The sequence below is a fragment of the Copidosoma floridanum genome, unplaced genomic scaffold (assembly GCF_036245765.1).
Source record: "Copidosoma floridanum isolate Cflo_tuat_1 unplaced genomic scaffold, Cflo_Japanese_pri ptg000001l, whole genome shotgun sequence".
In the NCBI taxonomy this organism is placed as follows: domain Eukaryota; kingdom Metazoa; phylum Arthropoda; class Insecta; order Hymenoptera; family Encyrtidae; genus Copidosoma; species Copidosoma floridanum.
This window is the reverse complement of record NW_028321878.1, coordinates 19,949,025-19,964,189: the sequence shown is the minus strand read 5'-3', so window position 1 is coordinate 19,964,189 and position 15,165 is coordinate 19,949,025. Positions and strand designations below refer to the sequence as shown.

The following is a 15,165-nucleotide window of genomic DNA, read 5'->3' as shown; positions in this document are numbered from 1 at the left end:
GATCAATATTTATTTATTATTTTTTTTTTTTTTGCATTTGGTACAACAGACACCTTGTTTGCAATGAAACTAGACTCTGATATCGTATTTCAATGTCAGAAACTGATTTTGGTAAAAAGTTTAAAAAAATTTTGAGTCAGTATAAAAAATGACTAGTTTTTGCTGGCAGTCTGTTAACACAATTTCCAAGTTTACTGACTAGCCGTTTGTTACACTGAGTCAAAATTTTTTCAAACTTCTTACCAAAATTAGTTTCTGAAGTCAAAATACGACTTCAGAGCCTAGTTTCATTGCAAACAAGGTGTCTGTTGTACTGAATACAAAAAATAATTAAATACTTATCCCTATCAACTTGAATTGAATCGCTCCATGAAGCTTTGGCTGGCATTCTCCAGACTGACCAGACTGCAGGTTTTCCATGTACAGTGGAGGCCGTTTTATTCGTTGAGCGGGAAATTCAAACATTTAATTCCTATTGGCTGATTCCATCATATAACCTCATTCATTGGTCAGTTTTATACTTCGCGCTCAACGAATTAAACGGCCTCGACTGTACAGGCACCCTTGGCTGCGGGCACATGGAACTGATGGAACCGCGCAAAGCGTAAAGCGTATCGCGTATCGCATAAAATTAAGGAAGGTTAGGTATACGCTAGTTTGTGGTCACGAAAAAGCGTAAAACCCGAAGTTCTCAACACTGTACCGACATGTTAAATAAAAAGTTTTCAAGTATTTGTAACTGCCTACATACTCCTTTTTTTTTTATTTGAGAGCTGTAAATGCATTTTATACAGCTTAACAACATTTCTCACTTTTTCTTTGCGATATTGCGATATTGGGTCATTGCATGAGTCGTATAGACTTTCTACAATTTTCCCAAAGTTCTTGCGATTTACCTTATTATCCAAGTTAAAAATCCAACTCATTATACAACTGACACTTCAATTGCTATTGTTGATATTCGCTGCTGACTCTATTCACAGGCTGCGTACTTTATTTACGCTTTGTGCGAAAGAATTCGTCATCGTGCACATGCATAAAAAAATACTTGCGTAACTTTGTTTTTTCCACGAGTGCGAGCGAGACAGCATGTGTTACGCTAATGTAATAATAACTTTGATTGGTTTAAAAACACGAGCGTATTTTTTACTCCCATGTGCACGGTGACGAATTTTTTCGCGTAAAGCGTACCTTACCTAACTTTCCTTGATCCTATGGTTTTACGCGATACGCGATACGCTTTACGTTTTACGCGGTTCCATGTGCCCGCAGCCTAAGGGTGAGCCCATGAGAGTGAGAGAGAGGTGTGCGTATCTTACCTCTCTCTCACTCTTATAGACTCAAATGGTTACGTGGTACACGTTACGCTCTCCATGTGACCGCGGCCTTACGCTTTCAAAATTTTAACCGCCCATGCCTAAGCGGAAGGTCCAAACCTCGTATAAAATGTTTTTACATCAAAAAAATAAAGAATCTCAAACGAATATCCAAAGTCGTGAAGTTCCCAAATAAATTTGTACATTAAAGCCAACCATCTTTAATTATGTGATGACTTTTATCAGTGCACTACTCATTCTGAATTATGATTGAAATATAATTAGTGAATAAAATTTAATGTACATTTTAAAGTCTGTTTTTTTTTCTCATACCTGAGTTTTAAATGCCTACATGCAAACAAATTACAGAAATCTGCTTAGAACTGCAATAAAAATTTGAATACTTATTTATTTGTATAAGCAGTGAAATCGATTAAATACGATATTTTTCCACAATTTTTGTACCGTAAAATTGCTAACTTTTGCTGCAGTAATGATTTTTTTTATATCATTTTATTCGGCTAAGTCAGGGCAAGAATCAGTTATTTGTTAGGCTGGGACAAGAGTCAGTTAATTACTTAGTGTTTGTGCCTATTACAGGAAATGAGTCGTTCGAATCATTACAAAAGTTTATTTATACAAAAATGCACCAAACAACGATAAGATTTTAAGTCTTAACTCAATTTTTTTTAAATGGACGGTTCGTTTGGGCATCCCCTTCTCCGCTGCTGGAGTTATCGTCTGCAAAGTGAACTTTCCCGTAAATGATCACTGCATCTACGAATAGACATCCTACAGTCGATAATAGAGAAATCTATGTATGTTTAATCGGTAAATAATTTGATGGTAATAAAGATAAGAGTAGAAAAATCAACTCCAATGCACCTTATATGAAAAATGAGATAATTAACTACGATTTATCACTAATAAATATATAAGCAGTGTCATACACTTTGAAATGAGAATTAAATGAAAACTTTTCAAGTACAAAATAACTGTGTAATCTCATAACTGCGTGAATACTCTTATCTAAGATATAGTTGTTTACTTGCACGGATTGTACCCACTTGTGGTAAGAACACTGTATCCATATTCAACAGGTTTCGTCAATAACTGTAGTGCATGCCAAACGAAAAATCAGTGTAATGACCGTGACGTGGATTTCTCCAGTCTGTACTTCACGGTTGCTTTACAAAGTTTTTGTTGTATTTTTAGGCTGGATATTTACAATTGTTACTTAGTTGTTGGAAATCCGTGAGTAGTAGTTTGAAGGGAAGCGAAAACAGTGGCGATGCGTGGTGGACGTCATTTATCCAAGGGTGACATAAATGGGGCTCAAGATGCTGAGAGAGTTAGTTTGTGTGTTAATGTTCTTGCTTGAATCCCTACCTTCATTTACTAAAAGAATTAAAGTTTTCTCAGTACCAGATGCATACATTTTTAATGGTCATAATTATTTTAGGAAGCATTATTAGATCAAGATAGCGATCCTGATCAAGATATCGTATCAAAGTAAGATTTAATTTTTTTATGCTTTTTCTGTAGAAATGTGCTTAAGGTTATAAATCTGTCTCGGTCCATCTATATCATTAGGTATTTTGTGTATAGTTCTTTAAATAGAAGACAAAGAGAGGTTTTTGGCAGTTTCTGTACAATTTTTTTCTTACTAAATGTTTATGTTATAACCTCTACTAAAATATAAAATGATTTTTAAACTGCATTAATTTTTTTATTTTAGTCGTCCAAGTTCTGCTGATGGACAACTACACATCGATGGAAAAATATCAAGGTAAGAAATTTCAAGAATGTTTGCTGTTATAAGAGCTAATTTTATTTTAATACAGATAATTCTCACATTGGTCTAATAGAGTTTATTTTTATAACCCTTGTGCATTTGCTGTCAAAGAATATGAGTTTAATTCATCGAAAACTTTTATTTTGTTATTTTCAATTACAACTTTCCATTATTACAATTTTATATCAATTTTAAGAAGACTTTAAACAATTAATAATAATAATTTCGATAACTTGTTCTATCGAGAACAAATACGGACAAATAAGATTATTTTTTTATTGTTTTGAGTTTTTACTAATCTGTAGTCTCCATATTGTTTAAAGATATCTTTCTTTTTATTAGCTCTATTATTTCCTTTCTTTTTTTTAAACAATCTTTCTCTTAGTAAAATTGATATCCTGTAACAAAACGTGTAAAGTTCATTTGTTAACTAACAAATAAAACGAGTCTTACCTGTTTACTAGAGGACTTATTCTTAGATAGCAAAGAAATTTTTCAATAATTCTTTGTTAATAAATAAGTACTTGAGGTAAAAAACGTAAAATATATACTTTCGTGCATCTTTTTTTCCTATTTATTCTATACAAAATTTTTAACGTCCTTTTATACGTTAATTAAATGTTTAATAATCATAAGTAAACCAAAAAAACTCATTTTTTATTTTAAGTAAAATTGTGTTTTAGATTGTTTTTGTGAATTAAACAAGGGAAATTCTTTGGTTAAAACCGGTCGTGCTTATACTATGGGCACGAAGTGCAACTAATGCCCCTGAAGGAAGTGGTTTCTGTATAAACATTTGTGCCTAAATAGCAAACAATATTTTTCTAGTTAAAGACACAAAGTCTGCGTTGCACCGCCGGGCAAACTTTGAGCCTGCTAAATACTTTGAACCCTCGGGCAGAATATTACTTTTTCTACTTTAGGTGTTTTATTTTTTATTTTTGCGAGTTTCCGCACCCAAAAGAGAAAAAATCGACGCCTCGGACGAAAAGTCTCCCATTTAAAATAACATTGAAAAATCTGAACTGGGCTGGTTTTCGTACAAGGCGTTGAAATAGAGTTGACACCTGAAGGCGTCCAGCCAGAGCAAGAACAGAGTGCTTGCCCTGGTGACATGTGCCACTAGGTACGAAAACTAGCATTTTCTACCTACATTGTTTTTCAAGATACAGGTTTAAATTTTTTATGAGTTTATAAATTGTTGACCTTTGCCATAAATAATAAATAATTAAAAATAATGATTTTTTAAGAACTTTTTAAAAAGTTTTGTATTGATAAATATTCAATTGCATATAATTTAAGTGTACCTTGATACTTTTTTCATAGCGAATCACTTAAGTACGGCCAGTACTATTTTAATAAAAAAGGTCGTATGTACTTCTGCCGTATTTATAGAGAAAAAAGTCGTTAAGTGCAGTTTATCCCGAACTGAGATGATCAACTAAGACAAACTATTTTTAAAATTTAATCAAAATGGAATATTTTAGGAGCAGAAACATTGATTTAAGGTTAATATGACAAAATCTCTCCATGAATCGCAAAAAAAATTGCTTAACCACGCAAGAAAATTACGAAATACAATTACACTCCTAATTTTCATCTGCTCTGTACCTACGCTTTTTTTTCTTCGTAACTGAAGCCATGGTTTATGCCTTTTCCATAAAAAAAACTTCTTTATTGCATTTTTTATTTTTTAATCTATGCGCCTTCTCATCGATTTCATTAAGTATAAAAATTAAGTGCACTTACGCCGTCATGCTGACACAAATTTCAAATTTTACATCACTTACGTCCTTTTTTTGGCGCTAAATCAAAATATTTTCTGTAGTGAAAAAAAAAAAAAAACTTACTGAACTTACAACAAAAACTACTGTTCTAAACATTTAAAGTTATTGTTCAAATAGTACAAAGTCTCTAGACGACCGAACACTATAAGATTACCATTTTAGCAGATTTATTTTTTATTATTTTTTGCTCCCAGAGTGACATTAATAATATTCCATAAATTATTACAAACCACGCAGAAAGAAGCACAGGAATTTTTACGGTAAAAATATCCGTAAAGTTGAGACTGAAAATTTTAACTATAAGTTTTACTGTAATGTTTAGTAAATTTTACCGTAGCTTTATAGTAATATTTTCTTTTAGAGCAAATCTACTCTTACCAACCAGCGTATACACGCTGCGGAAATTTACGCGACGGAAGTTTGGTTGGCCAATCAGAGTAAAGCTCTCCGTGTATATAGTTATAGAAAGACTGTCTTGCCAAAGTTTTGCGGCATAAATTTCCGCAGCGTGTATACGCAGCCTAACACTATGGTAACTTTTCCCCTGATTAAAAACAAAAAATATATCAGTGATCAACAATACAGATACTTACATTATTACACATTATGTAAGTATTATCTGTTTTATCGACCACTGATGTAACATTTTTTTTTAAATCAGGGAAAAAATTACTGTAGTTTTAGGGTGAAAAGTATTGTAAACAAGGATAAATTTCACTGTAAAGAAAATATTATTGTAACGCTACGGTAAAATTTACGAAACATTACAATAAAAATTATAATTAAAATTTTCAGTCTCAACTTTACCGTTGCTTTTACAGTAAAAATTCCTGTAGCTCTTTTCTGCGTGTTGAAAAACTGTCCTTAATTTCCACAAGAACATTGAAATTTGAAATCAATTTATGAATCGATTGTTATAAGAAAGTAATTTGCAATCGAAATGTCACTTAACGACTTTTTTTGGGGACGGCAGACTTGCTCATGGTATTTTGAAAAGTTTCTGCTAATTTTATGAAAATCCTTATATTATCTGCTTTAAAAATTTAAAGCAGAGGAACATTTAGTCTGACGTAAAATGATTCTATTGATTTTATATGCAATAATTTTTCAAGCATTTGTGTCTAATGAAAAAAAAATAAATAAAATACAATAACAAGAAATTGTAAAGAAATTAAAAAAAATTATCGTGCAACTTCCCTTGTGATTTTATCACAGTCTAAGAATGTATCATAGCAATAGACTACATAACAACATACAGCTGGACAATAATTTTTTTCCTCGTTTTACACATTTTATGAGATAAATAATACATTTGTTTACAATATTTTAGCGTTAAAATTCAGATTAAAGAAGTCACGAATACGATGCGAGACAATGTACAGAAGATGTTGGAAAGGGGTGAGCGCCTCGAGGATTTGCAAGTAGCAAGTGACCGGTTGAACTTAGCTGGAAGTGACTTCCGTGAAGCTGCAAAGAAAGCTCAAAGACGTGCTTGGATGCAAAATATGCGCCTAAGAATAATCATTACAATGATGACATTTGCTGTTATTCTTTGCATCTTAGGTAAGAGTTTCAGTTTTTAATTAAATTTTTTCATAGAGATGGTGCGAGTTCAAAGAACTGTATTATATAAATTTAAATTTATCTTTAACGCACTAATAGCATCAGTACAGTAACTTGTTGTAGTAAGACATGCTTTTTCAAGTTTGTAAAAGAATAAGTTAATCAGATGTTTAAATAGTACTAATGCAAAAAGGCCACACATTACACTACTTTATACAAAAATAATTTTTTATTCGTGCATGCAACGCAGTGATTATAAACTTTTACTTTTTTTGATCGTATTTGTGCAAGGAATTTAAAGCAGATTTTAAGTTAAAATTTTCGCCAGCTTTTATTAATAACTATACTTAATTTCATTATTTATTTAAAAACGAAAAAAAAAACTATAAAAATCCAAGGTCGCATGCATTAGACAATAACATTCTTTTTAATGTACAAAGTTTAGAGCTCATACGTAAAATAATGACAGTTTAAATAGTTCTTGTTGTAACAATTTTTTTTTGTTTTGGCGTAAAGACTTTTCAAGTGATCATCTGCATATTAACTTTTAATTTTTTATAGTAATGACTAATGATGTATTCTAGTGCATGCGATCTTGAATTCTTATGCTTTTGCATTTGTTTTTGAATAAGCAATAAAAATGTGTATAGTTGACGACGGTGGTTGATGGCGCAAAATTAAAATTTGAAATCGGCTTTTTCATCCTGTAAAGATAAAATATTACTCATTGTTTCATCAAGGCATTTAATGCTTCTAAGGCTAACTTTTTTAAATCATTATAGTAAAGAGATTTTTCAGTACTAAAAATAATACTTAATAAATAAAAATTTTAGAAGAAATTTTAATTACAAATTTCGTAGTTCTTTCTACATTATTGGTTGAAACAATTCTTCTTTAATCGATGTTTTATTACATATCACAATATTCCAGTAGATGGTTTTATTATTTGTATGAACACTTAAATGATTAAGGATTCATGATGGTGAATCTGTGGCTTTTTGTTTATTGCTGTGATTGAATGTAGATTTTTTTCAACCTGAAAATACAGAAAAAGCTCTCAATAGTTCATAGAAGACAATGAACGTATACAAGCTTAAACCAATAAATTTAAAGATTATTGTGACTAAAAGGCACAAGAAAATGAAGGCACATTTTTTTTTTTTAATAATTCTGGTCAATACTATACCTTGTTCATATGGCCTCTTCAGAGCAATTATATTGTGATGTTAACTGCCTCAAACACCATGGTAGAAGAAAGATGCAGAACGGTCTAATTGCGCATGATTCAAACGTCTTATAATGATAATATTGAGTCCCTAAATATATGTGTAGTCCATTTTTGTTTTTGAATTACAATACTAAAATATACATTGGAGTGAGGATAAAGTCAAGAAGAAAATTCTCTTGGAGGATAATAAATTAAAAAGTTTAAGTCCTCAATGTCACTTTTTACGACACGTGAAATACAAAGTTACAGCGAATGAAACATTTAATTAGGACAAATATACAGATTTGTGAATTTAGTTTTTCTTTGATTGAATTTGCATCTGGGTTGCAGAGGTTGCCTAGGATGGCTAATATGTTTAATCCTTGAGCTGAGGTACGGATTTTCTTAGTTTTAGGTTATTTGCTAAATAAGTAATTGAGATAAAATAAATGGACAAAGTATTTGTTGAAACAGCAGAAAAGCTTTAAGTACTCTTCTTGTAAGTATAAAAGAAAAAGAAGTGGAGGTACATGCAGAGTAAGTCGTTTGTTTTAAGAGGTTCAGATTTTATTACTTTGAAAAATGTTTTCACCAGAAGTTGTAATACTTTGACCATGAAATATAGAGGTAACTTCTTAAATCCCAGTCTTTTTTCATAGTCTCGTATTTTGGTTAATTTTTTTCCTCCAAAAGGGACTTTTTTTATTTTATAAGTATTAGACACGGTTGACAGTTTAAGCTCCATCTTTAACTTTTTATTACAAAAGCGTGTAAAAATGATGAAAACGTAGCGTTACTAAGGTAATAACATGGGTTGATAATATTTTTCAATGGACAGAAATTATTAGAACAAAAAAAAGAAAAAAAAGTAAGTATCATTATTACGCCAAGTAAGTATGTTACTAATTTCTTGAGAAGCATCATGTATTATGATTTAAAAATAAATTGTCGCAGAAATGTAATATTATTATGAATAATTCAAATCTTATAAAAAAAAACGTATACATTTTAACATTTCCAACACGTAGTAAAAACTTGGATGATTTATTATCATTTAAATAAATCTTAGAATTCAGTTTCTTAACAAAAAACGACTCGGAGAGTAACAGTTATATAGTTTCTATATTGATAATACTTATTCTACTTTTTTTAAAACGAAAGAAATTGTCAAAAATATTATTCCAAAACAAAAAATTTGTTTCCAAAGTATTGTTCATGTAACATTCTGCCTATTGTTAAAATTTTTAAATCGTAAAATCCTTTTCTCAAATAATTAGATCTACCTCTATGAACTTTTTTTTAAATTTTATTCTAAAGATAAACTTATTTATACTATTAAAATCTAAAGATGAAGAAAAAAAGGTTTGGTGATTGGTAATTTTTTTTTTTTTTTTTGAAACAACAACGACGCTACGCCAGTTCAACCAATTTATAAAATTGTTTTTCTTGAGTAATATACTGATAAATTGATGATCTGCATGAAACGTTTTTCTTTAATTGTCTAGGGTCACTGATAAAATACATATTCATTTTATTTTTGACACCATATTTCCAGGATTCTTCTTGAATAATCATTTAGGTGAACAATTATACTCAAAAATACACTTAAAATTTCAATTATTTCAGAATTATTATTTCGCTGTGAGTTTTTAATTTTTGGCATTATAAGGTCGAGATATACCCTACACTTGTCTGGTTATTCAAATTTTTTTTTAGATAAAATGAATCATCTTATTTTCTTACCATGGGCCCAAAACGCAACTGCTGCTTTGCGCCCTCGAGTCACACTTTGCGCCCTTGTAATCACTTTGGGCTCATGGGCAGAAAAGTTTTTTGCACCCTCTGGGCCCAAAGTGATTTACTAGGCACAAAGTGTGCCCAAGGGCGCAAAGTGCAATTTTGCGCCCTTGGTAAGAAAAACATTATACGTGACTCGGGCACCAACCTTAAACAAGCGCGCCCTTCGGGTGATCGTGTTTGTACTTTGTGCCCTAGTGACGTAATGTACCATTATTTCTACTAGATCTATAATAAAAGAGATTCAATACTTTTCCAGGGCTTATTATCCTAGATGGAGTTTATTAATGGTAAAAAGTATACAAGAACATTGATTAACACATTGGTTGAATAAAATAAACAGATAACAGAAATAGCTTCCATAGTACTATTAGTAATTTAAAAATTATTTTGTAACAATTTTAAACTTATCGCAGTGATAGATTTATCAAACTTTTTATAAATAGTGTTATCGTACGTTTCAAAATGATGTTTCTTGTTTCAGTTTGTTCAACTTGTAATGTACAATAAGTTATGCGTATTTTATTTATTGAATCAATTGAAAATCCAAATGAGTTTATTAACTAAGAACTCACAACCCAGCGTAAATGTTTATTTTTTGTATTTTTATGTAATAAAAATGTCAGTTGATCATTGCAAATTGTCACACGAAACAGACAGAGGGCAAAGCCGTACACTTACATATATACATATGCGTTATAGTATCTTTTATTAAACAATTTTGAGTTATTGATCATATACTTTACAAAGTGTCTTCATTATATCTTAAAATAAAAATGCATGTCCGAAAATTCAAAAAATTGTCTAGACATTAAAATTATAATTGTAGGTATACATGTACGTAAGCTAAGACATAAATGTCCAGTACAAAAAATAAAGGAATTAAAATATAGAACTACATTCAAAACATAACTGTTAATAATTAAGTATATAGTTAATTAAAAACTTATCAATGTGAAAAAAAAATAATAAAAATATAAAAATTAAGGGAAGGGCATAACACAAAAGCATAGAAAGGAAGTTTTTTCAAAATACTAGGAGTGCTAAGTGTTAACTACATAAAAGTGAGATCAATTAAGCCATTAATGCAAAAACAGATGCATTGAGTTGTTTTGACTTAAAATAGTCTGCTTTGGAATAATTCCTGGTAATGATAAGAAATTGCAAATACTTAAAGATATGTCATAATGACAGAAATTTTAGACATAAAATAAAGATAGAAAGAAATAAAAAGAAAAATCAGATTTAATAGCATAAAGATTTAAAAATGGGAAGCAAGATACAATACAACTGAGAAATGATGACAAAAAAAACTGAAAATTTATTTTAGGAATCAACAAAATAAAGACAATAGTGAAAAAGAAGTTACAAAAGCAAAAACGTTTTAATAAATGAATAAATTATGCGTTATTATACTTTGTATTAGAATAATCCGTTCAAGCTAAAATTTTTTAGTACAAATAAAATGAAAAATAAAAGTAAATATCATAGCTAAGAAGATAAATTCACAAAAAGCACATGGAGTGTTAATTAGACACCATTATGGAGAGAGACATAAAAAGTTTAGCTACGATATGAATACTACATCAATAGTGTGTAAGACAAAAGTTAAATAGTTAGGTAACTATTTAAACAGTTAAAAACCATAGCACAGCAAATCTTGAAGAAATAATACTGATATGAAAACATTAAAAAAAATTAATATATTCATACATAATAAAACTAAATGATTAATCTTACTAGAAATTAATAATAAAGATATACATTCAGATGTAGAAAATAAGTTTAAAAATATGAAAAACAAACTTTTAAATTTATGGCATCAAAGTAGAAATGGAGATATATAATAGAAACAGAAAAAAGTCTGTTAGGTGTAAGTGAAAGAGAAAGAAAGAGAAAAAGTATAAAAACATACAAGTTGAAAAATAATATGTATAAAAACAGAAGAACAGATTTCTTAGCACAGATTCCAGAAAAAAATAGCTGCGTAATGACTTAATAATAATTGCATAATATAATAACAATAGTAATATTGAAATTGAATAATATATTATATACCATCGATATCGGTATAAAGATGTGTTCATTGCTATTAATACATCTCATTAACTACTATTGAGTCAAGTCGAGTTATAGCGTTACCATTCAGTTAAGTTATTCTATATACACCTAGGAGTTTCCTTATACAGCTTTTTGTAACTTTCTGTAATTAAGGTCTCATGACTGATCATTTTGCAGAGCAAGGCACACATTTCTAATCACCACTTAAATCTACTTTTACGTTAACAAAAAATTTTTATCATACATTTTTAATTAAATTACTTCCTATTGTTAATAAGTAAATAGTAAGGAGATTTCTTAAAGAAAATAATAAATTCTGCTGTGAATCACTTTTCGCTTCCCTTCCAACAAATCACTAATTTTCAATTTCTAAGTTATTATTCTATTCTAAGTTTATAAGAAAAATTATTCATGAGTTGTATTAAAGACATTAATACTAAATATTTATCAATACTGTTATACAAAGTAGTAATTGTAACACTTTGGAAAAGCTCTTTTTTTGATATGTTGAATTTTTGCTCCAAAATCTTTGCTTCTAGAAAATCAGATTTATACTTTGAATTTATTGCATTCGTAGCCATCATAGAACTTTCATTCTGACTTACTATCATTCTTTTCTGTTCCTTGGTGAGAGTATCAATCAGTTGGTACCCCTCATTCTATTATACCTAACAAGTTTTTTAACTTGCGTGATCGATTTCAAAACTTTTTGGCATTTTACTTACTTGTTAGTAGAATATTTTCCTAGTTTAAATGCTGTGATAAACTTGTTGGTATTATTTTATTATACATTCTATTCTTGGAGACTTGACTAAAAATATTTAATTTTTTTTTAATGAACAGAAAAAAACTTTAAACTTATTTGTTCTTAGATTCCTAAGTATGTTTTTAGTTTAGATAGGAATTGTAGTGTACTCTCTTCATGTTTTTTAAATTATGTTTAAATCGTTGGTTTCAGTTTTCGTATACTTTTATTGAAATTTCAATAAACAAAACGTCATATAGTATGCGTTTACATAAACATCATGGATAGTTGTAACTCTATGCAAATTATCTTCTATTTTACTCAGAGGTATTGTTAATAAGAGAGATATCCATTCAAGAAAGTCATACAATTATTAAACTATTTGTCAATATCCTAGAATTAAACTGGTGTTTAACTTTAGACTCGCACCATCTCCAAAGAACTACACGTTTTTTAGAGTTCATGACTAGCATCTATACATGATTTACAGTTCTGGATGTGTTGGCGCTTTACCTAGTAATCAGGTAGCAATTTGTACAAATGGACGTTACTTAGGTAATTACTTAGAAAAATCATGACAAGTTATTGTACTTAGCTATAAATTCTTTCATACTTTTTGTAACCTTAATTTCGTATGAAATGTATTCATAATTTAAATTCTTTGTAAGATTACTAAAAGATGATTAATTTAAGAAATTGTATTATTTTAGATCTGTCACCATTTGTTTCAATAATTTTGATAGTAAATACTTTAACTTCTTTAATTGCTTTCGTAATGAGCGTATTAAATAATATTTATTTCTAACTGATTGGTTGTTTTATAAACGTATAAGAGTTCTGATTCAATACTATAAAATACAATTTTATATCAACAAAAAAATATTTGAAAATTTCTTGGATATTTGTTTTAATTTGACGTTATTTTTCAGTGCCAATTATCATCGCGTACTCTTAACGCAAGACAGTGAAGACCTAACCAACAACAAGGTTATATCATAGTGGTGTTGCATTCGTCTAACCACTGTGCTCCCTCATTATTTCAGTTAGTCAAATAGAGAATTTCTTTACGTATGGTAAAACTGTTTCAGAAGATCTTATTATTATAGCCATTTAAAGGTTAACTAATTTTTTTTATGCATTTTATCGTCCTAAAAATGCTTCATATAAAAAATTTTTTCTTATAAAACATACAATTTTATAATACATACTTTTTTAGGGATTGTTTTGTGTTAACATTGTGCTTTAAAGACTGATAATTATAATAAAAAATATTATATGTACGAGGGAATAACTAATGTTTGAACAGCGTGGTTATAACCCATTGTTTACAAGCTACTGTTTGTTAAATATGCAATTTATCATAATTTGTTATAAAGTAGAATTGTAACAAAATTTAACGTTGTAAGAAATTGTAACATTTAAGAAAAGTTGATCGTTGATTATTGATAATCAATACTGTGGTATATTTTATAATTTTACTACATAAAGATATATTTTTTTATCAAAGAAATAAAACACTTAATTATTATTCAATAATGTTTTGAATTTTCTTTTTTTCATCCACTGTACACATACTCATTTCTAAACCAAACACCTCAGTACCTATAATGAGAATCATGTTATCACCTAGTCTTTTTCAAGACAATACTTATTTATCATCTATGAATTTTTCAGTGTTTTATTGTTAAGTTCATTTAATAGATAAGTTTTTTTATGTATAATTGTATAGATACAATTGCGTAAATAGTTTTACATGACTTATTGTTAAGATAACAAAAGCAAATCAACTTTTAGTTAACTTTGACAAGCAAGATGTAGAGTTTGCAAAAATAATTATAACAAATTACAATTTGGAGTTTTTAAAAACTTATTTCACAAAAATTACTGTATTGTTAAAAATAAGTTTTTATATTTTAATTTTATGAAAATTTATTTTATTGTAGAAAATTGTAAATTCAATTAGTTAAAGTAGAATCGCATAAAGATAATACAATAATAAGAATTTTCTCCTACAAATATTAAAAAAAGACTTTTACTTCTCATGAAAAACTGTTTTTACTTATTTGAAACATTTATTAACGATTTTTTTGTCAAAATTGATATTTGCACTTTGTACAATACTCAATTTTGGTGGTATTTATTCGTAAGTAGAAGATTTTACTAATTTTTTCAATTAAAAAAAAGATATAGAAAATTTCAACATATGTAGGTTTTATTATAATATACTATTAATTATTTAATGGTACTGCTAATACATTGTTTCTACTCTCCATTTCTTTGTATGGCGAAAGGTAAAAAAAAAAAATTGTTCAGTTATGATTAACATCAATTTTAAAGTATCATTTATCACCCAAAACCAAAATTTCAACAGACCGTGAGCAGACAGCACAAAAATTTTGCCACTATTAATTATCGTTGAATAATTCTCATGAGATGTTATCCATAATTTTACTGATGAAAATAGCTTTTCTTTGTAAAAAGGTTTTCTTAAGATTTTAAGTTACTATTTAACTTAACCTGTAAAATATCGGGGTGATTCTTGTTTATGCTCATTTTACAAGTAGCTAAAATGTAAAAAATTGAATTTTTGCATCCAAGGTCCGACTGCTACATTTTTTAGTAGAGCAAAAAATCACAATAGTTAAACAAGTTTTGTTAATGCTTCTTACCTTTTATATTATCAATATTGCAATTCAAATGAAAGTGCATAGTACAAAAAGTTTTATTTCGATGAAATCTACATTTTGTTCACCATACACACACCTTTAATAAATACTATAGATGATATGGCAAAAAGACTGATTTTTTAATGAAACTGATGCTTATGACAGCAAGGTGATTAAATATTAAATAACAATTTCAATAGCTCTGCTGTCAGTTTATTTTTATTAATA

General features: G+C 28.8%; 1 protein-coding gene across 2 annotated transcripts; it reads left to right on the top strand.

Annotated features, from left to right (window-relative positions):
• The first annotated feature begins 2,496 nt into the window (after positions 1–2,496).
• Positions 2,497–13,592, top strand: LOC106642761 (vesicle-associated membrane protein 4). 2 transcript variants are annotated; one of them, XM_089591765.1, is made up of 6 exons: positions 2,497–2,667; positions 2,779–2,828; positions 3,055–3,105; positions 6,229–6,461; positions 12,762–12,826; positions 13,201–13,244. In XM_089591765.1, the coding sequence occupies exons 1-5, from the start codon at positions 2,608–2,610 to the stop codon at positions 12,797–12,799; spliced, it is 432 nt and encodes a 143-aa protein (XP_089447891.1). In that variant the 5' UTR covers positions 2,497–2,607; the 3' UTR covers positions 12,800–12,826; positions 13,201–13,244. The 2 variants fall into 2 exon arrangements, with proteins under 2 accessions (XP_089447891.1, XP_014213108.2); XM_014357622.2 differs by lacking the exon at positions 12,762–12,826 and having other exon boundaries at positions 13,201–13,592.
• The last annotated feature ends 1,573 nt before the right edge of the window (positions 13,593–15,165 follow it).

Bases quoted from the DNA above. Each gene is read 5' to 3' on its own strand.
- LOC106642761 (XM_089591765.1), top strand. From the start codon at position 2,608: ATGCGTGGTGGACGTCATTTATCCAAGGGTGACATAAATGGGGCTCAA. The intron at 2,668-2,778 runs GTTAGTTTGTGT...TAATTATTTTAG, and splicing joins GGGCTCAAGATGCTGAGAGA to GAAGCATTATTAGATCAAGA. The intron at 2,829-3,054 runs GTAAGATTTAAT...TTTTTATTTTAG, and splicing joins GATCAAGATATCGTATCAAA to TCGTCCAAGTTCTGCTGATG.